We start from the raw sequence: 18,931 nt of genomic DNA, 5'->3' as shown, positions 1-18,931 counted from the left end.
GGAATAATGGAGTTATGGCTTCGACCACGGAGTAGTTCGATCTAATCCGGTTCGATCTGCATATGTATCATAAAGAATTTATTACTAGATTTTATTTGTGTTATTTTTTTTTCCTTTGATTCGTAAGCCTCTTCATATACCTGATCTGATGTCCCTCACTTCAGCTTTGTTGTAAATTCAGTGTGAGAGGACATGGCTCCAAGGGACGATAATCAACACGTGGTTCAGGACGTCATTGAAGCCTTTGCGGACATCCTATATCAGGATATCAGGCGACTGTGGGATGCACTCGTCGCCAGAGATGGTATCCTCTGTTACAGGGCTTGCGAGGGCGTAAGTGAACTAGAATATTAGCATAATACGTCAAGTACGTCTACTACACAAATGATTATACCTCACTGATGGACCCTAGAATATAACAGGATAATTGAAATGCTCCTTTTATATACAAATAACCCATGCTCACTCCCCCCCTCTTCTAAGCCGTAAAAAACACAACCATAAACCCAACCCAACTTCCCACAACCCCGAGCGCCGCATAACTACTGGTAAACATAAGCGGAAGGAACTGGTACCTTTCCAGCCCAAAAACAAGCTGGTGCACCAGCGACGTATAAAGTATCAAGGGGATCGATACAGTAATATACAGGAGACTGAACCTGTCGACAAGGAAAATCCTCGGCCGCTCGGGAACCGGCGCAATGCGGTCGAAAACGAATAGGAAGAGGATCAGCCAGAGTAACGTGTAGACGGTCTTAAGAGGGAACTCTGCAGCCGTGAAAAGGAGCGGGAAAAGCGAGACGTGGCCTGCGACGGCGATGGGACGGAATGCCGAGAAGTAGCGACGGTCTTTGAGGGCGATTAAACTAAAGGGGATGATGATGAGGAGGATAGCTTTTTCGTGGACGTGCCAGCCGAAGAGGAAGGACGCGTAGCCACAGAGGGTGAGGGCTCCGACGAAGGTATAGTAGTCTGGACGAAGCCAGAGTTTGATGAGGGGGAGCTGATTCGAGTTAGCACCGATATTGATAATGACTTTAAGAGAGAGATACTATTTGGAATAGGAGCGTCAGAACAAATGTGTACTCTTTCGAAATCTCTGGCAAAACGGCGAAAGAAGTGTCACCGACTAGGCCGCGAGTGACGCTTGTTAGAGCATCTTGGTTGACTGCCAGTCCGAGTTTTGGGGCAACTACGAACGTCAGCGAGGTGCAGGAAGAAGAGAAACCCTAGGTTCATACGCACATGGAATCAGGATGCGGTCCGTAAATGAATACATAGCCCAGACATTCGGGGCCCAGTAAGCATGGCATAAGCCTCTGGAGAATGGGAACAGCCGATCTTTCAGCTGGAGCAGTTGGCCCCAGTAAACGAATGGTCCGAACGCCAGCCCGAACACCGTAATTATACTGAAGCCTAACTTGAAAGCATTTCCAAATCGAGGCCGAAAAACAGATTTCGGGTCCAGGCAGTATGCTCGCAGCAGGTAGATAAAGTATGCAGGGGCAAGGTAGAGATATATGTGCTTCAGGCAGAGTAGAACGGCGAAGGCGATGCCGCTATACAGCAATGTCGACTGCTTCCGAGCCCAAACGATAGACAGTACCAGAATGCCGTACAGGAAGCCATTGTATTGAAAATGGATATGATCGATGATGAACAATCCGGGTGATAGCAGTATGGACAAGCTGGCGGCATGGGCAAGGTGTTTAGTAGGTTGTGGATCGGATTTGATAAATCTGTGCGGACTGTGAGCTGGGCTTCCAGATGAATGCGCAGTTGCACTAACCGGTTCAGAGCATAGAACAGAACAAGCTCACTCAGAATGACTGTCGTTCGCTGAAAATATACAGTCTGCCAGGAATCGTAGTTGAGGTTCTGGACATCTAGCATCGCCGGGTCCACATATTGCGCCAGCTGCGAAAGTGCCCATTCAAAGACCGCGAAGAAAGGAGGATAGTCGAGCGTCCACTCCGAGGTTTCCTAAACACGAAACTGTTATATCCGGCAACCAGATCTGATGGAGGACAAAAGTTTAGTACCTCGTAGTACCATTCCTGTACTGGTAACGAATGGGTGATAGCTAGCCAATTGCGATGAACTTCGAAGTCGGTCGACTTGCTGTGCCCAAGACCATATATCAGCATAATCCGTATAAGAACCAAGCCATATTCGGAGTATAACTGGTCAATCGCCAAGAGCACTTACTAGGCGGGGAAGAGGAGGATTTTGAACGCCGTTGCGACGATGGCGCATTGGGTAAGGGATGGGTATAACTCAGCCATTGCAGCTGTGTATGGGCATCACGCGTGTCCAATCAACGAGCGCGACACATCTGGCGACCTTTCTGGCGAGCTTTGGAAGCTATTGCGGTCTTACAATACTGAATGTTGATGTTGAGTGGATTGCTTTGAGAGCGGACCGACGATCCATCCGGGGAACGCGGACACGGCACGTGACAGCTCGAGGCTCTGACGGAAATCACTAAAAGGCCACCTGGGCCGTGTCTTTGTCTTCAAAGCATATCGTGGAGAAGCTCTCATAGTTCGGCAGGCTCGATCGCAAGCTCGATCTTCTTCCTTAGTTGACCTTTGATTGCCACTCCTTTCCTCGCAAAGACCCCTATATCTTTGTGATCGCCCTTGGACTTCAGTGATTTACTATCATTGTCTCCACGGTGTACCACCGAGCTTCCCTGGGCCCTGGCCATATAACCTGATCTTTCTACTGTACATTCTTCAGTTCGGCTTACATCTTCACATTGCCTTATTGGATACCCCTTTTCTCAACTAACGCCTGGTTGCTCAATTCTTTTTCTTCACCCCCTTTACCCCCTTTACCCCCCCCCAAAAACAAGCAAGGCGTAGCGAGCACCGGTAATTGCCGCCGGACTATATAGACACGATGAAGGTTCCAGCTTCATTTTTCCTTTTCTCTGCCGTTGCCACGGCTCAAACGGTAATCGAGTCCTCGAGCTTTGGTCATGGCACCATGTAAATCTCCGAACCTGTTCTTCTATCAATTGTACTTGGCATAGCTGACCAGCTATATAGGGTGGCGCCCAATCGAGAAGGCATTCCGGGTTGGGACATAGGAGGAGAGGGACATTTCCCTCAGATTGTACGTTAGAAACAGTTGGGATTACATGCTATTCTCGGCGACTAATGTCTACAGCTTTCCAATAAAGTTATCTTGACGCCCCCATATCCAGGCAATACGAGAGGGTATGCCTGGTCTCAGACACCGTAAGTCTTTCAGTCTCCTATCTAACCTTTACAAGTGACCGGTGATACTTACATGAACAGTTTATCCCAGTCAGAATGGGCAGCCGAGTTTCAATTCCGAGCAACTGGAGTAGAGAGAGCTGGAGGAAACCTCCAGCTTTGGTACGCCAAGGATGGAAAACAGAAAATCGGCTCCGCGAGCATCTACACCGTTGGTCAATGGGATGGGTTTGCCCTCGTGGTAGACACACATAGTGGAAGGGTACGTAACCTTCTTAAATGCCCGTTTTCTGACTAACCCTGCCCAGGGTGGCAGCATCAGAGGATTTCTCAACGACGGCACGACGGACTACAAAAGCCACAGCAGCGTCGATAGCCTAGCTTTTGGGCATTGTGACTATTCATACCGTAACCTCGGACGGCCGTCTGTCATCCGAGTCAGGTCCACTAATGCTATCTTTGAGGTCACGGTGGATGATAAGCCTTGCTTCGCGACGGACAAGGTGTGTTGCTTGGTCTGCTGACTTCGTCTTCAACTCTAATTTCTTTACAGATTACTCTTCCTGCCGGAAACACTATTGGCGTCACAGCTGCAACCCCTGAGAACCCAGACTCCTTCGAAGTCTTCAAGGTCGTCCTACAGACCGCCACTTCTCCTGTCGGAAAAGCCCCGCCTGTCCAAGCACAGAATACCAACCAGCAACCTCTCGCAGCCCAGCCGCAGGGAAACACCCGGCAAGAACAGGGTTCGTCGAATAACCTTGGCTCGATAAACGCGCAATTCGTGGACCTAGGCAGCCGTATTCAACTCGTCAACCACGCTACCAACAATATCATCCGCGAGCTTGGGAACCAGGCTTCCAAATCCGAAACCAGACAATTGGAGTTACTCCAGCGACTTGCCACCAAGGAACAAGTCCAGAGTCTTGACGCTCGCCTTCAGCGTATGGAGCATACGCTACTATCCATTCAACGCGATCTTGAAGGCAAGGACTACCGTGACCGGTTTAACCAGCTGCACGAAACTCTGAGGTCGTCTCATCAAAGCCTGACAGAGAATCTCAAGGACAATGTTGTTAGCGGTATGTTCTCAATGATCCTTCTTTCCAGTCTACTTACTCCCTCTAACGCACTGAAATAGTGATTACGGCCTCAACTCCCCGCATGGGCTTCTTCATATTCTCAATCATCGCCTTCCAAGTCTTCCTCGCTGTTTCATACATCATATACAAGCGCCGCCGTGCCAACATGCCTAAGAAATTCCTATGATCACATTCTGCATAAATGACAATGACGGAGAACACGATTTGATTTTCAGTATCCCTCATATTGTATGTAAAGCTAGCCGGCATTGAAAGCTCTTTTGACTTTAGTACTACTAGCATCATGCTAGCTCCATTGCCATATACGCGCATTTGGTTATTGCGTGGAACCACTCGTATGTTAATGTATATCTATCTGCATGGCGCTGTTTCATGTCTTTACACACCTGTTAAAAATGATACTTGAGCAACGGTGATATCATAACCGAGCTGTGTTTACATTGTTTGTTCTGTCCACGTGTCGCCCGAAACTTGAAGAACCCACTCTTGCGATACGCTAGTCCATAAATGGCTAGACCAAAAGCTAAAATATGATCAATCCACTAGCTGACTTCATACTTCTTCGTGACGGGCAGAAAGCAAAGGAATGTTGCTAGGGGGTTATTCAACAGAGCGAAAATGTGTCAAAATGGCGAACACAGATTATTAATATATGAAAGAATATATCTAATGCTTCACCTATTGCATTACGCCGTGGTTTCAAAGGCTGTTTGTGGGGTTTGTGTGTGTATATTTTTGCTGCTGCACTGGTGAGCAAGGAGTGGCCGCAGCAGTATAAATTTTCTCCCGCTTGGAACATAGCGACTTATCTCTATCCTTTATCAATATTGTAGTCATGCATATATTAGAGGCAAGGACTGCAGATAATACTGATTCCGTAATATTCTGAAGCATGACTAAGTACGGAGTAAAAGGGTATAGGTCAACATTTCCCGAAAAGGAACCGGTAGTTAAAAGTCGTACACTATTCCCGAAGATTGAAGGATGCAAAGGCTTCAATCTAGGGGCGCGTTGCAGAACCTGAAGGCTGCGGTATCTTGTCGGCCACTGGCGAGTATGTGGAGATACTGACCGACCAGTAGCTGGAGATAATGAGCTTGACCTCGCCGTCAGTCAGCCTAGTGGACAGGTTGCCGTTCCTCTGGTACGGGGATTCCACTAATTGTATAGAAGCTGGGTCAGTGTTCCTTTCCGCACTCGTACAAAAATAGTGTTTGAACAACGCCCGCGGTATAGCGCACTGCACTGCTTCGCACTGCCTCTGAGTCTCAAGACAGTAGACAAACTTGACCGGTCATGGCCAAGACTTATGACTAGCGAAAACTGCATCCTAGAGTCTTGAATTATGGGGCATGAAGGTGGGGAGCATAACGTACAGTTAGACAGGCGCTGGTGCCGCTTTGCTGGGGTTTAGTGATTTGTTTAGTCTGAGTGAATTGATTGACGAACCATGAAGAATCGCATTCGAGGTATTGGTAAATAAGTGTAGTCTCCTAGAGGCTCTGGTAAATATGACTGAGAGATAATCTGGGGCCCATGCACCATGCGGGCGTTGAATCTGCTTGTTGATAAGGCATGGCCGGACGCCGTCCATAGATAGAAGAGAATAGCTGAAAAATAGGGTAAATGACGGTAGTAAAATAGAACCTGATCAACCACCAAGAGAAGCTTGACTTATACGAACTGAATAAAGTGGCGAGTGGGAGTCTGCTCGGTTAAGGCGTAGATATCAGGACTGGCGGGCGTATATGGCTAGAGTAGATCCACCGCGATCAAGGGGACAACGATAGAACAGTTTATCCATAATCTGGTGACAGCGGAGAGAGAGATATATAAAAATAGTTGTCGGAAGCAGCTTAGATGAATGTTTTGACGCGCAGAGGAAGGTATTTGTTGGTCTTATCGTTCATTGTCTACTGCACCAAAGCACATATTGCGTGAAAGTACCCTGTTTTTGCGGAAAATCGTATCGCAATACCAAAATGAGCTAATCAAGCTGATATATTGAGAATCAGCAGGTGAAAAGGAGCAGAACGAGTGCAAATACGTCTGGGAATGGCGGCGAGGGCATGTAGTGGAGGCGAAGAGGACGGGCAGTCGGAGACTCAAGATGTCCTGGCAGGAGATTTCCCAAAGAGGACAAGCTTCTCCGCTCCCGAGACTCAGCCTTTTACTCTGTTGCCCTCCAGGGCCACCGGGTCTCCCTCTTCCTCTTTTTGCCGTCTTTGATTTGGTCCCGCGGACCGCTTCTCCTTTCCTCTCCTCTTTTCTGGAGCTCTTTTCTTCTTCACTTGCTCCTCTCCCCATCTTCACCCTCCTCCTACACCATTTATCCCCCCACAAGCTGCGCATCTACAAACTACTTACTCCGCATCCTCCCGCTCCGCTACTTCGCAATTGTCAAGCCTTTACACTGACCCGCTTTTACTACTTTCACGGTTGGTAGTTCGACCTCCGGGCTTTCCGTGCATCTGCTTGTTATCGCCACCTCTATTCAGCATCTGGGTCCGCATCAACTTCGCATTAGGGCTTGCGGCGCGATTGGGACGCGTTTCTCCAGGTAGACTCCCTTTCTATAGGCGCAACGCGGCCCTATATGTACTGCCGCATATTGCGCTTGACACTAACTGTATTTCACGCGATAGAGTTCCCATGCAATTCTCGTCTACAATCTCCGGGAATTTATGATACACCGACGCGTTCCCTTATCCGCGTGCGCATATAGATCATAATGGTGTGTTGGGAGCCTGAAACCATGTCGTCAAGGAGGACAGCCGTGGTTGACTGATACTTACCTTGTCCAGGTACTGTTCAAACGAAAACCCGTACAGTATCTCCCACGGCCCATTATTGAAGACGACAGCTCCGAGGCATGTACACTCCGTGAAGGTTCGTGAAGAGGCAAGGAATACTGACACGCATTGCGCGCAGGTGTGGGTCATATCAGAGACGAATGAGGTCTTCACCAACTATGAATCGTATCTTCAGCGCATGGATTTTTATAAGCAGCGGAAATTCATTTGCGAAATCACGGGCCATTCGGGGTTGAATTTCTTCGAGGCGTTCCGAAGCGAGGTAAAGGGCCAGTGTTAATAAACATCGACTTGTAAGCCTGACGAATGACTTCACAGATGGAGGAATCACGAGAGGTGAACAACTCGTTTCCCGAAGCGCTTAAGGGACCCATATTGCGTCGGGTCCAATTCTCCACGGTATCGCGGGTCGATAACCTCGGTGCGTATCTCTGATTTTTCTCAACCTAACGTTCTCGGCTAACTTTTACTGAAATCAGTGGACGAAATATACGAAGTGGGTGACTCGCAGTTGCTACTCCGTTAATGAGACTTTTATTGACTCATTGAACGTAGGAATTCAAATCGGAATTCTACCCTGGCGAACCGGTTCTCATCCTGTTGGACGACAACACGCGCCTCCACGGAGTGATCAGAGACAAAGCCAAGTTTCCCGAACAGCTGTACCCGGACGGAACCGTTAGAACTCCCGCCCATGCGACTTATTTGGTCAAAGTGTTGGATCGCCCGGATGAGGAAGCCCTGTTGGATAACCACCATATCACCCGTGATAGGAAGACGTTCACCAAGCAGATGCTTCGCGCATTCATTAAAAACAACGTGACTCGAGAGTCCTGGAATGGCGCACCTTGGCTGGTTAAGCCGTGGGTTGCCGAAGAATACAGGATACCTACGGAAGTGCCAAAACATCTGCAATATGGAGCTAGGGTGGCTGAGAAGAAAGCACAGAAGAAGGCTGACCAAGAGGGATTTTTTGGTTTTTTTGCGTCCAAGGAGCTACCGGAATTGAAGCCAGCGGTCAAGGGCCAGAAGGCGAAACCATCTGCACAGGATTTGGCGCGCTCAGAAGAGGCGCAATTCCTCGAGTATAAACGTTCCTTGAACGGGAACCCAAGCTTTCTTGTCGGTAACAAATCCACGAATGGACCTCCACGACCCTCGAAATCGCAGGAACCGGAGAAGAACGCTCCGCCAATTCCTAGTGTCGTGATCAAGGCCGAGCCCGCAAGACCACCATCGCCGCCGCCGATTAAGTACCCTATTGAAGACCTGGAAATACCGCCGAATCGCGAGAAGAAGAAACAACGCCCGCCGCTGAAGTTTTTAAAGGCAAATGAATTTGATGACCCGAACGATGAGGATCTCTTGCAGGATGCAATTGAGATGGAATCAGTGGGTCCGCTTCTCGAAACGTGGAATACTCTCAACGTGTACTGTGAAGTATTTCAGCTGGACTCCTTTACGTTCGACGATTTCTTGCAGGCGATGCGATTCTCTTCAGATGAAATGGATTGCGAGCTTTTTGTCGAGATTCATTGCGCGGTTCTGAAGAAACTTGTCAACGCGGAGAAGGATGACAACGGCGCCATTCAGATTTCACTTCCAGAGCTTCCAGTTGAAGAATCAGAGGACTCTGACGGAGATGAGGTGATGGAGGAAGATGAGCAAGATGAACCCGAGGCTACGCCGGAGCCGGCAGTGACACGAATGACGACTCGTGGTAGTCTAGCAAAAGCGGAGGCAGAGGGCTTGAAGGCTACGTTGAATGGTGATCATAATTCGAGCGAAATCAAGACTCACCGTGCTAGCGAGATGCTTTCCGAATATGGATGGATTGAGCGTCTACGACAACGGGATTTCCGCAATGGTGGATGGGAGATGATCATGATCGGACTCCTGCACCAATTATCTGTCCGCCCGCGAATGGAGAAGGTCTGCAACCAAATTCTTGAACATCTGGCACCACTAGACCAAGAGCCCACGCAAGATACTGCTCGCGCGCAATACGCCGTCCTTGACGTCAACCTCCGAATTCGAGCTCTTCAGATAATCTGCATGCTTAGTTTGGAAACAAGGGCTATCCGAAACTACCTGGAAGAATGTAGTAACCAAATGACAGAATTCCGAAAGGAGAAAATTGAGTATCAGAAGGCTCGCAAAGCAGCGTAAGTTGTGACAACGTGTTGGATATGAACCGGGTTGCTAATAGTTATAGGATGGAGGAGGTTCGCCGGCTACACCAAGAATGCAAAGCTCTTGCACCTGAACCTGAAAAGTCGTCGAGTCCCTTGCCAGAGATGGAACCCGCGGAAGATACGAAGATGAGCGGTATCGACGGAGATTCACAAGTCGATTCTGAGGTAGAGGGGACACCTCAGCGTGCTCTCCGTGGTGGCGTAGATCGGGTTATGGAGCGCAAACGAAAGCTAGAAGAAGAGCGAGAGAGGAAGGAGCAGCTTGCTAAACAGCCTAAAGGCTCGAAGCAGTATCAGCGATTATTGAAAAAGTTGGAGGAGCAGAAAGCGGCCGTCAAGAAGTTCGAGGACAAGATCGCCATTGTCGACAATGACCTCAGAGAGGCAGATTGCCCGCGGACGAGATGCCTAGGAAAAGACCGTTTTTGCAACCGGTATTGGTGGTTTGAACGTAACGCAATGCCGTACGAGGGAATGCCTAACAGCTCGACCGCGGAGGCCAAATATGCTAATGGCCGTCTGTGGGTTCAGGGTCCAGATGACATGGAGCGACTTGGTTTTATCGACGTCTCGGACGATTTGAAAAAGCAATACCAGAAACGGTTCCATATGTCTCCAGCCGAGCGCAAGAAGCACGAAGAGGGACCTACGCGGCTATCGGGGGCGCATGAATGGGGCTACTACGACGAGCCCGAAGCTGTTGAGAACCTCTTGGACTGGCTTGACTCTAGAGGAGAGCGCGAGACGAAACTACGTAAGGAGCTTCTTCTCCATCGTGACAAGCTTGTCAAGTGCATGCAAGCACGTCACGAATATTTGTCACGGACTGAAGACGACTCGGAGGATATACCAACTAAACGGGTAACCACCCGAAACAAAACATATGTGGCGGACGCCAAACATCGATGTTTGAATTGGCGGAACTCGACAGCTCTGGCGGACAATGGGCATCTTCATGTTGATGCGTCCAGGCCATCCAAACGAGCGCGGAAATCCGGCGAAGATCTTAAGGAGGTCAAGGCCACGAATCGGCATGGCAAGCCGCTCACAAGGCAAGGCGGCCGATACAACTTTTGAAATATGGAGATGGATTGATTTGTTTGCATATTATGGCCCTCATTCTGGGCCGATGGCGTTTGGTGCTTTCATGAGGTTTTTGTTTGGGAAGAGCCCTTAACATCAAGTGGGAGGATTGGCTTATTCCGAACTGAATGAAGGATATGATGATGAATACCAGACAGCTATACAGTGTACATTGCATTAGAGAGGGAGCTTGGCTGGTTGGGTGTTTGGATGCAGGAGTACACGTTAAGTTTTTAGCGTGGTCCTTGAATAGAGCTCAAGCATGTAATTTTTATGCATTTCATATTAGTAATAACCGGACCGATGATTTTGTTGAATCAGAGAGTCGAAATACCACTTGCGTAATATGAAAGTACTCAGCCTCTTACAGGATAATTAGACAGGGCACTGATACTCGAGCTAGGGTAAGGGGTCGTTATGACCAAATGCGAGAGATAAGGGTCTAACGCCAGTTTAGAGTTTCTTTAAAGTAATACGAGAGCTCTCTTGAATAAGACTAAGCAGGTATAACAGGCACACAGAGGTAGACTGCGCCGACGTAAAGGCTTTATGGACGCTGCTAGGTAAGGTCCTGCGACGGTTATAAGTGACCCTGTCTACACTGTCCCGCGGCGGCAACTTTGGCGCAGGGGCTGGAGGCGGCTAGGTATCGGCATGTCAGGGCGGTCAGGTCTGTTCGGCGCCACTCTATGACGCCCTCCGGCTTTCCCCAATGCTCTCCACAGGATTATTATTCATTGTCTACGGTACAGCCCTTTTCAATAGATTACCCGCTTTGTTCCAACTTCGCGTTCAGCATCAGTTTTACGTTGTCTGATTATCCGGTCAAGGATAGGCCTCCGCGTAACCCCGCCTCTTAACCCTCACAAATCCATGGCCGCGTTTATCCGGTAGTCCGTCGGCCCCAGATTCTTACCTGCACCACCTCAGATCAACCGAATTTGCATGGGGAGCGCGCTCATGTCTGCTGCAGCTACCGGCCATGCACAAGACGACTCTACCTCATTTATCCCGAATCCTACTTCCCCCAATATCATAGGCGACTCTCAGCCTCGAAATCAGTCCGATTTGCAGCAGATGGAATCAGCTTCACACGCACAACGGCCGACATCACATAACATCAGCAGCGGGGCAGTGGTGGCCGGGCCTCACGCGACCACGGCTGATGACCCATCACATCGTCCGGGTCAGAGCAGTCGAAATGGTGGCCAGGAGAAGAACAAGAGGAGCCTCGATTATGTCTTAAGGAGTGGACTCGCTGGAGGGCTGGCTGGCTGTGCGGTAAGTTTGACATCTCACCATCAGACGGAGCAGAGATAGCTGACAAGCAAACTTGAAGGCCAAGACGGTGGTTGCGCCTCTTGATCGAGTGAAGATTCTCTTTCAAGCGTCAAATCCTCAGTTCGCCAAATATACAGGAAGTTGGACTGGGCTTGTCTTCGCTATTCGGGATATCAAGCGGCATGAAGGCGCCCGAGGCCTGTACCGAGGCCACTCAGCGACATTACTTAGGATTTTCCCTTACGCATCCATCAAGTTCCTCGCCTATGAACAGTTTCGAGCAATAGTTATACCGTCACGGGACAAAGAGACTCCATTTCGTCGCCTTGTCTCAGGGAGCTTGGCAGGCATTACCTCGGTTTTCTTCACATACCCGTTAGAGTTGATTAGGGTGCGGCTAGCGTTCGAGACCAAGAAGTCTTCGCGTTCATCCCTTGTCGATACCATCCGACAGATTTATGGGGAGCAAGTTAAACCTCCAAAAGAGCTCTCAACCGGCAAAGGAACCTCGTCCGTTACCGGGACCGCTGCTGCTGCCGCGAATACTGTTTCCTCGACTACGAGGAAAATTGTTCCTAGCTCAGGGCTGGCCAACTTCTACCGGGGGTTTACGCCTACGCTTCTTGGGATGATTCCGTACGCGGGCGTGTCCTTCCTCACTCATGACACAATTGGCGACTGGCTCCGTTTACCGTTCCTAGCCCCTTACACCACCATTCCTCGATCTTCGTCCTCGGGCCATAAGAAGGTCCGGCAAAGACCGCAACTGACGGCCGCAGCAGAATTATTCTCAGGAGCAATCGCCGGCCTTGTTTCCCAAACATCTTCATATCCTTTGGAAGTGGTGCGCCGGCGAATGCAAGTCGGCGGAGTCGTTGGTGACGGCCGCCGTTTAGGCATGGCGGAAACAGCGCGTATAATCCTGATGGAAAGAGGATTTCGCGGGTTCTTCATAGGCTTGACAATTGGTTATCTTAAGATGATACCCATGACGGCTACTGGTTTCTTTGTTTATGAACGGCTCAAATGGTCACTAGGGATTTAGACCTGCCCTCTTCCTCTTCGAGACTGCTTCATTTTTGCTATCTGGTTTGGCGTCCTTCGGGCTGGGTGTCTCCTGATGTTGGTATCTTATCATCATACCCGCTTCATGTGCATATTTGCGTTCTATACATAGTTGAATTATGGCACGACCGCTGTAGATAAGTTTATCGAATATAAAGATTAGATACTATGATGACTTTCGTCAGCTAAGAAGCTGAGGTGGCTGTTCTCAAAAACTGAATGGACTTGATCTTGTACGATCGGAAGGAGTATATTCTAAGCTTCTATTCTGTGAGCAAGAAATTGCTGACCTTCCTAGCTTTTTCAGATTGATTAGCATTCTCATGGCCAGTTGATGTGAACATCAACGTAGCACTCCGCCTATAGTTATGCTACCTGATCTACCAGGCATCAACGCACGACGCACGGACCATCCCGCGGTCTAAAAAGTTGATCTCCGCAACCATCTTCTCAAGTCTCGCATGTTTGCAACATCGAATTTTAAAAACAACCTAAACATTCGAAGTGTTACCAAGGTAATTCACCCACTTTACCTACGAAACTATATCCTGTATTACAATGACGACCCGCAAACGCAACGAATTCTTGGACATCGGAACCAGCGACGACGAAGACAACGATGCCGGATATAACTCCGAAGCCGCTGAAGAGAGTAAAGGTCGGACTGTGAAGCGAAGAAAGACACAATCGCGAGAAGATGACATAGAAAGCGCCTCCGAAGACGAGAGCTCAGGCGGATCAGAGGGAGAAGAAAGCGATACAGAAGCGGGAGGTGTACGCCTACGTGAAAAGAAGCGCGGACAGCGCGATGAGTATGAGAATGACTCAGACGATGATGGCAACGACATGAACCAAGAATCCCAGTACCTTGACGTGACTGCCGAAGTGGAAAAAGCGAAGGCCAAGAAGAGCCAGAAGCCGCTCGACAAGCTGAAAAATAAGCCGCCGAAGAAGAACAAAACGGGCGTCGTGTACTTCTCATCACTACCGCCGTATTTGAAGCCATTCGCGCTCAAGTCGCTTCTTGAAACCCGTGGGTTCAAGCCTATCACGAAGGTTTTCCTGACGCCGGCGGTGCGACCCCCTTCTGCGCCGAGGCGGCGGTCGAATAAACGGAAGACATATACCGATGGCTGGGTTGAATTTGCATCGAAGAAGACGGCGAAGATCTGCGCAGAGTCGCTGAATGCGACGATCGTGGGTGGAAAGAAAGGTGGATGGTATCATGATGGTAGGTAAAAACTTTGCCCGTTCAGTTTGCGCGGGCTAACGAGTGCCACTAGATGTATGGAACATGAAATATCTCAAAGGGTTTAAGTGGGCCGATCTCATGGAGACTCAAGAGAGGGAGAGATCGGAACGGGAGGCGAAGCGTCGGATTGAAGATGCAAGGGCGAGGAAAGAGGAGAAGGTATTCCTGCAAGGGTACGAGAAGGGGAAGATGCTGGAGGGTATTCAAAAGAAGAACGAGGAGAAGCGGCGGAAAAAGATGGCAGCTAAGGATGGGCATGGAGATGAAGGAACAGAGCAAGCAATCAACGCGCGGAGACTATTCAAGCAGAAAGAGGTCAAGCTCGGGCGGGATAAGACGTCTGCTGACCAGACTACTGTGGAGGAGGATACTAGGAGGGTTTTGGGAAAGATTTTCTGATGCGTTTTTCACGTTTGTATAGAATTCTAGCGGATACCTGAGGATTGCATTCTCCTTCTCATCCCAAACCGCTTAAAAATCGTGCATAGCATAATTTCTCATACGTACTCTGAGCATATTCTATCGAGAAATTAGAAATACAGATACTGCCTTGATCGTCTGCTGTAAGCGTAGTTTTTCGATGGCCGCTGCCCTAACAAGACCTGGTATAGATCTGCTTAGTCACAGTTTGCACAGTTTGTGGTCAAAGTTGCAGTGTCCTTTGCCGCCATAAAACCCATCGTTATAGATACCTTAAGAACCTTCCGCATCTCCCTCAACAAAATGAACAGGACTTTGCTGAGGGCACCTCAGCGCTTTCAATACGCTAGTCGTGTATTGACGTCTATATCCTTATCCACCCCTCGTCATGCTTGTCTCACATATAGTCGAGTACGGACTTTGACCTCGACATCACACCACCCCACAGAAAACCATCCATCCTTATCCTCGTCTACGTCCAATACCACATCTGTGGAAGAAAATGACGCTCCAAAAAGCCAACGGGCTCCCCAGGCGTCTCAACACATCCCGTGGTATCTTCAGGAAGAGAGCTCAGTACCTGCAGTACCCGAGGTCACTTTACAGGAGAAACTCCCAGAGCTCCCAGAGAACCCGCCCAAAATCTTGCCGGAACTCCTTGAATATATCTTTAAAGACCTTGGTCTTGATGAGCTCAAGTTGATTGACTTGCGACCACTGGAGACGCCCTCAGCACTCGGAGCGAACGTCATCATGATCATCGGGACTGCGCGCAGTGTCAAACACTTGAACGTTTCGGCTGACCGTCTGTGTCGCTGGCTGCGGAGCGAATACAAGTTGTCGCCGTATGCGGACGGATTGTTGGGAAGGAACGAGCTGAAGATTAAGCTTCGGCGCAAGAACCGCCGAGCTAGAATTGCTAGCCGAACTGGTACGATGTTTGATGATAAGGATGACGGGATTACTACGGGTTGGATTTGTGTCAACGCGGGTGTCGTGGAGGAGCACCCTGTTCAAGAGCGGACGGAAGGCGATTTTGAGGGTTTTGGCCCTCTCGTGGGAGGTACGAGAGTGGTTGTTCAGGTGTTCACGGCAGAGAAGAGAGCGGAAATGGATTTGGAGACACTATGGGAAGGAAGACTGGCGCGAGCACAGCGAGAGAGACAGGAGCACGCCGATGTCGCCAAGGACAACGCGCCCGAAGAGGTTCGTTATCCCAACTCAATAAGTCCGTCACCATCTGACTATAAATCGCCCAATGTTCCCAGGTCGTGGATCAGCCTTCCGCATGAACAAAGAAGACAGTTTCATAATAGGAGTCGACAGTTGTTCGCGTGCCCGCCACACAATGCTGTTTTTACGCCACGTTTTATGTCCGAGAATCATGCCCCTGCTGAACATGCCATCGTAGGGAGCGAATTGTCTTCTCCGACTGCTATGCTCTTGCAGTACATCACGACTATGCCAGATCAGCAATTGATGTCTGCTTTGGGGGATAGACCATATGACGAGAGTTCGACCGACTTCCTACGACTTTTCCACCACAGTCTATTGGGCGCTTCACCGGATGTTGTAGCCTTGGCCAGACTAGAGCTTCTGTGCTTGGCACATTCCAGAGGGCATACAGGAATCAGCAGAGAAAGCGTACATCGCGCATTCATGGGTTGCTGCTTCTCCGCCTCACATATACCAGATCGTCTAATCCCCACTGTCGTTGATATCCTGCTCACCCCCCGAACAGGAGACAACCCAGACGGAGAGAAATGGTTCACCGATGCCGACAAGGAATTGGCTCTTAGTGCTCTAGATCAACTCGTTCTCAGAGGGAACGATTTTATGAATCTCCAGTTCTTCACCCGGCTATACTACCTCTCCTCACTCCCCCAAGGGCCCCCCGGAGAAGAAAATGATGACGGTCTGACCCCAGCAGAAAGAGGCGCCCATGTTGTACGTATGATCGAAATCCTTGATATTCCCTTCGACCCAATCCACGCTCGAACTCTCATGGTCTATCTCTTCCGTAACGGCGACTATGACGCGTTCATGAAGTGGTGGCGCACGCTACCTTTAAAGAATAGCACCCGGACACGCAAAGACTATGAGATGCTTTTCCGTCTACATGCTGATTCAGGTGATGCACGTCTGACGCGCGAGTGTATTTCCACTTGGGCCCCCATGATGAGTCGCGAGGATCCGCCGATTTGGCTTGAGGGAGAGCTCGTTGCCCATCTCCGGGACTGTCTTTTACTTGCTGACGAAAGAACCCCAGCCAGGGCTGCGGAGGGCACTCAGAGTCTTTTTGCAAAGTTGTGGCGGGCGTGTGAGAGAGAGCTGAATAAATCGGAGGAGTAGTGTAGTGAGATTCTCGTGGCGTACTGGCCATCTGTTATACCCCTTTTCTCTACCATTGTAGCTATATGTACTCTACTGGATATCAATGAATTGCAGCGAGTTTCACCTCCCGATTAGCTTGTGCTCAGTGGGAACTGTGCGATCTATCTCGACCTACACTCAACCTTCAACCCACCAGAATAGAATAAGAGGAGAGTCTGACAAAACAGAAGTAGGAGATAGCTTATTTTATTCAGCCACTGCAAATGACTGCCTATTTGACTGGAAGTAGGTGATTGATGCTGACTGATCAACCACGTGCCGAGGAGCCTCGGCCCAGATCGGACAAGGAAATCGGCCTCTCTAACCCATTCAACTCTATCTACTTGCGCAATTGTGGTCCTCAGTGCTGCAAAGCAGGCTGGTATCCTGAATCAGGACCATGGAGTATATACCCAGCCTCCAGCAAGAGTTCGATGAGCTCAAGCCGTCGCTCTTTGGTAAGTCTCGCCAGCTCTATGCGGAGAAGCTCCCGAAAGCTGACAACCATCCTGCTAGAACTGCTCGCGGAACAACAGCTATCAGACCTCCTCCCTCCCTCGATACGCTACATCCTTGCCGTCGCTACTCACCGTCACCCGCGATATCTGCTGCGTGTCCTGAACTCTTTTGATGAAGTCTATGCGTTGCTCTCCCTTATCGTTGAGCGGTACTACCTCCGCAACTTCGGCGGCTCTTTCACAGAGAACTTCTACTCGCTCAAGCGCGAGCGTGTTCTCCTGACCAAGAATGGCGAGATACCTCGCGCTCAGCTCGGTGCTCCTGGACCTGTCCGCGAGAGCTTGAAGCTGCACAATTCAGACGTGTGGAAGAACCTCCTCGTCATGGTCGGCATACCCTATCTGAAGCGCAAGCTAGACGAAGGCTACGATATCCACGCTGCTCCACAAGCCTCGCTGATCATGAATGGTGGCCCTCGATATAATCCGAGCGACGATTTACCACCATATCCAACCATCCGTCAACGCTTTATGCACGCATACAAATGGTTCCTCCGCAACGTCTACCCCTCCGTCAACGCGGCCTACTACTTCTCTATCCTCGCCTTCAATCTCGCTTACCTCTTCGACAACACTAAATACTCCTCCCCATTTCTTTGGCTGATCGGCACCCGCATCCGTCGTCTCAGCTCCGCAGACCACCAGGCCATTGCCAAAATCCTGGAAGGCAAACCTCAAACCCCCAACTCCCGTAGCGCACGATCCCGTCCAGGCACCGGTCTCCTAGGCCTTTTCAGCCCACAAAATATCTACCCGCAACTTCTAACTTCTCTTCGCTACTTTTTGCCGGCGTCGATCTTCGCGCTCAAATTCCTCGAATGGTGGCACGCCAGCGACTTCTCGCGCCAGCTCGCCCGCAAGGCCACCGACACCCTAGATATCCCAGCGCCCATAACGAAGGGGATGATTTCACACTCAGAAAAGAAATGTAAACCTTCAATGAAGCAAAAGCAAGACCCACAGTCTCCAAAATCAGCGCTTAAATCCTCTTCACCTCACAAACGCATTCAGCCGCCCATTTCTGCGTCCTCGTACCTACCTATCTTCACCGTACCCCTCCCACCCGCTGACTCCGACGCCGCCTCATCCTGCCCTATCTGCCTGAACCAGCTCACCAACCCCACCGCCTGCCAGACAGGCTACGTATACTGCTACGTATGTATCTTTCACTGGCTGAATGGGGAGCATCAGCGCCAGATTGACTTTATGAATGGGGACGGTGCCGGGGCGGCTTGGGAGGACGACTCTGGTGATAGCAATGATGCGGATGGAGATGGAAATGAGACGGAGTCGACAGCAAAGACTGGGAAAAGCCGGCACGGGAAATGGGAGAGCGGGAAGGGGAGGTGCCCGGTTACGGGAAGGAGAGTATTGAGTGGAACAGAAGGGCTGAGAAGGGTTCTTATATGATTTGTTCGACGCCATCTCTTATGATCTTTGGCTTTTTGATAATGCATAGCTGTCTCGAGCGCCACTTGCATGATTACACTATATAGATGGAGACCTGGCTAGGCTCGGAAATCTTTATGCATACGATGGCATTGTACTTGAGTATAGCTCGTCTAATATACGCATGATGATTGGATTAATACCACAAATTCAGT

General features: G+C 49.8%; 7 protein-coding genes across 7 annotated transcripts; 6 read left to right on the top strand and 1 right to left on the bottom strand.

Annotated features, from left to right (window-relative positions):
• Positions 1–406: 406 nt before the first annotated feature.
• On the bottom strand, positions 407–2,380 carry BDW70DRAFT_54647 (dolichyl-P-Glc:Glc1Man(9)GlcNAc(2)-PP-dolichol alpha-1,3-glucosyltransferase ALG8). Its single transcript, XM_073744254.1, has 6 exons — positions 2,209–2,380; positions 2,043–2,121; positions 1,790–1,983; positions 1,246–1,739; positions 1,053–1,192; positions 407–1,003 (listed from the first exon to the last, which is right to left on the bottom strand). Exons 1-6 carry the CDS (start codon positions 2,283–2,285, stop codon positions 479–481), a joined length of 1,509 nt encoding a protein of 502 aa, XP_073595874.1. The 5' UTR covers positions 2,286–2,380; the 3' UTR covers positions 407–478.
• A 151-nt stretch (positions 2,381–2,531) lies between these two features.
• BDW70DRAFT_136699 (putative lectin family integral membrane protein) lies at positions 2,532–4,596 on the top strand. The gene is made up of 7 exons (XM_073736907.1): positions 2,532–2,993; positions 3,054–3,120; positions 3,175–3,245; positions 3,306–3,486; positions 3,533–3,727; positions 3,778–4,306; positions 4,366–4,596. The coding sequence occupies exons 1-7, from the start codon at positions 2,905–2,907 to the stop codon at positions 4,491–4,493; spliced, it is 1,260 nt and encodes a 419-aa protein (XP_073595873.1). The 5' UTR covers positions 2,532–2,904; the 3' UTR covers positions 4,494–4,596.
• A 2,486-nt stretch (positions 4,597–7,082) lies between these two features.
• BDW70DRAFT_168357 (DDT domain protein) lies at positions 7,083–10,611 on the top strand (the record flags this gene model as incomplete). Its single annotated transcript, XM_073742445.1, has 6 exons — positions 7,083–7,106; positions 7,259–7,402; positions 7,459–7,561; positions 7,620–7,636; positions 7,696–9,305; positions 9,356–10,611. The coding sequence occupies 6 exons, from the start codon at positions 7,083–7,085 to the stop codon at positions 10,410–10,412; spliced, it is 2,955 nt and encodes a 984-aa protein (XP_073595872.1). The 3' UTR covers positions 10,413–10,611.
• Positions 10,612–11,078: 467 nt separating this feature from the next.
• Positions 11,079–12,969, top strand: BDW70DRAFT_136695 (coenzyme A transporter). Its single transcript, XM_073736906.1, has 2 exons — positions 11,079–11,699; positions 11,758–12,969. The coding sequence occupies exons 1-2, from the start codon at positions 11,364–11,366 to the stop codon at positions 12,742–12,744; spliced, it is 1,323 nt and encodes a 440-aa protein (XP_073595871.1). The 5' UTR covers positions 11,079–11,363; the 3' UTR covers positions 12,745–12,969.
• Positions 12,970–13,278: 309 nt separating this feature from the next.
• BDW70DRAFT_54619 (RNA-binding ATPase activator ESF2) lies at positions 13,279–14,511 on the top strand. Its single transcript, XM_073744253.1, has 2 exons — positions 13,279–13,995; positions 14,048–14,511. The coding sequence occupies exons 1-2, from the start codon at positions 13,323–13,325 to the stop codon at positions 14,413–14,415; spliced, it is 1,041 nt and encodes a 346-aa protein (XP_073595870.1). The 5' UTR covers positions 13,279–13,322; the 3' UTR covers positions 14,416–14,511.
• Positions 14,512–14,703: 192 nt separating this feature from the next.
• BDW70DRAFT_136691 (RsfS/YbeB/iojap family protein) lies at positions 14,704–16,892 on the top strand. Its single transcript, XM_073736905.1, has one exon. It carries the CDS (start codon positions 14,740–14,742, stop codon positions 16,786–16,788), a length of 2,049 nt encoding a protein of 682 aa, XP_073595869.1. The 5' UTR covers positions 14,704–14,739; the 3' UTR covers positions 16,789–16,892.
• A 272-nt stretch (positions 16,893–17,164) lies between these two features.
• pex12 (ubiquitin-protein ligase peroxin 12) lies at positions 17,165–18,899 on the top strand. Its single transcript, XM_073744252.1, has 2 exons — positions 17,165–17,267; positions 17,326–18,899. Exons 1-2 carry the CDS (start codon positions 17,210–17,212, stop codon positions 18,735–18,737), a joined length of 1,470 nt encoding a protein of 489 aa, XP_073595868.1. The 5' UTR covers positions 17,165–17,209; the 3' UTR covers positions 18,738–18,899.
• Positions 18,900–18,931: the final 32 nt, after the last annotated feature.

This window comes from Aspergillus foveolatus (assembly GCF_047715535.1).
Source record: "Aspergillus foveolatus strain CBS 279.81 unplaced genomic scaffold BDW70scaffold_25, whole genome shotgun sequence".
Lineage (NCBI taxonomy): Eukaryota > Fungi > Ascomycota > Eurotiomycetes > Eurotiales > Aspergillaceae > Aspergillus > Aspergillus foveolatus.
The sequence above is the reverse complement of the archived record's forward strand: the minus strand, read 5'-3'. Positions and strand labels throughout refer to the sequence as shown.

Coding starts and splice junctions, on each gene's coding strand:
- BDW70DRAFT_54647 (XM_073744254.1), bottom strand. CDS start 2,285: ATGGCTGAGTTATACCCATCCCTTACCCAATGCGCCATCGTCGCAACG. Junction 1,984..2,042: donor TACAGGAATGGTACTACGAG/GTACTAAACTTT, acceptor TTTCGTGTTTAG/GAAACCTCGGAGTGGACGCT. Junction 1,740..1,789: donor CTGTTCTATGCTCTGAACCG/GTTAGTGCAACT, acceptor CAGTCCGCACAG/ATTTATCAAATCCGATCCAC.
- BDW70DRAFT_136699 (XM_073736907.1), top strand. CDS start 2,905: ATGAAGGTTCCAGCTTCATTTTTCCTTTTCTCTGCCGTTGCCACGGCT. Junction 2,994..3,053: donor AGCTTTGGTCATGGCACCAT/GTAAATCTCCGA, acceptor CCAGCTATATAG/GGTGGCGCCCAATCGAGAAG. Junction 3,487..3,532: donor TAGACACACATAGTGGAAGG/GTACGTAACCTT, acceptor AACCCTGCCCAG/GGTGGCAGCATCAGAGGATT.
- BDW70DRAFT_136695 (XM_073736906.1), top strand. CDS start 11,364: ATGGGGAGCGCGCTCATGTCTGCTGCAGCTACCGGCCATGCACAAGAC. Junction 11,700..11,757: donor GAGGGCTGGCTGGCTGTGCG/GTAAGTTTGACA, acceptor GCAAACTTGAAG/GCCAAGACGGTGGTTGCGCC.
- BDW70DRAFT_54619 (XM_073744253.1), top strand. CDS start 13,323: ATGACGACCCGCAAACGCAACGAATTCTTGGACATCGGAACCAGCGAC. Junction 13,996..14,047: donor AGGTGGATGGTATCATGATG/GTAGGTAAAAAC, acceptor GAGTGCCACTAG/ATGTATGGAACATGAAATAT.
- BDW70DRAFT_136691 (XM_073736905.1), top strand. CDS start 14,740: ATGAACAGGACTTTGCTGAGGGCACCTCAGCGCTTTCAATACGCTAGT.
- pex12 (XM_073744252.1), top strand. CDS start 17,210: ATGGAGTATATACCCAGCCTCCAGCAAGAGTTCGATGAGCTCAAGCCG. Junction 17,268..17,325: donor GCTCAAGCCGTCGCTCTTTG/GTAAGTCTCGCC, acceptor CCATCCTGCTAG/AACTGCTCGCGGAACAACAG.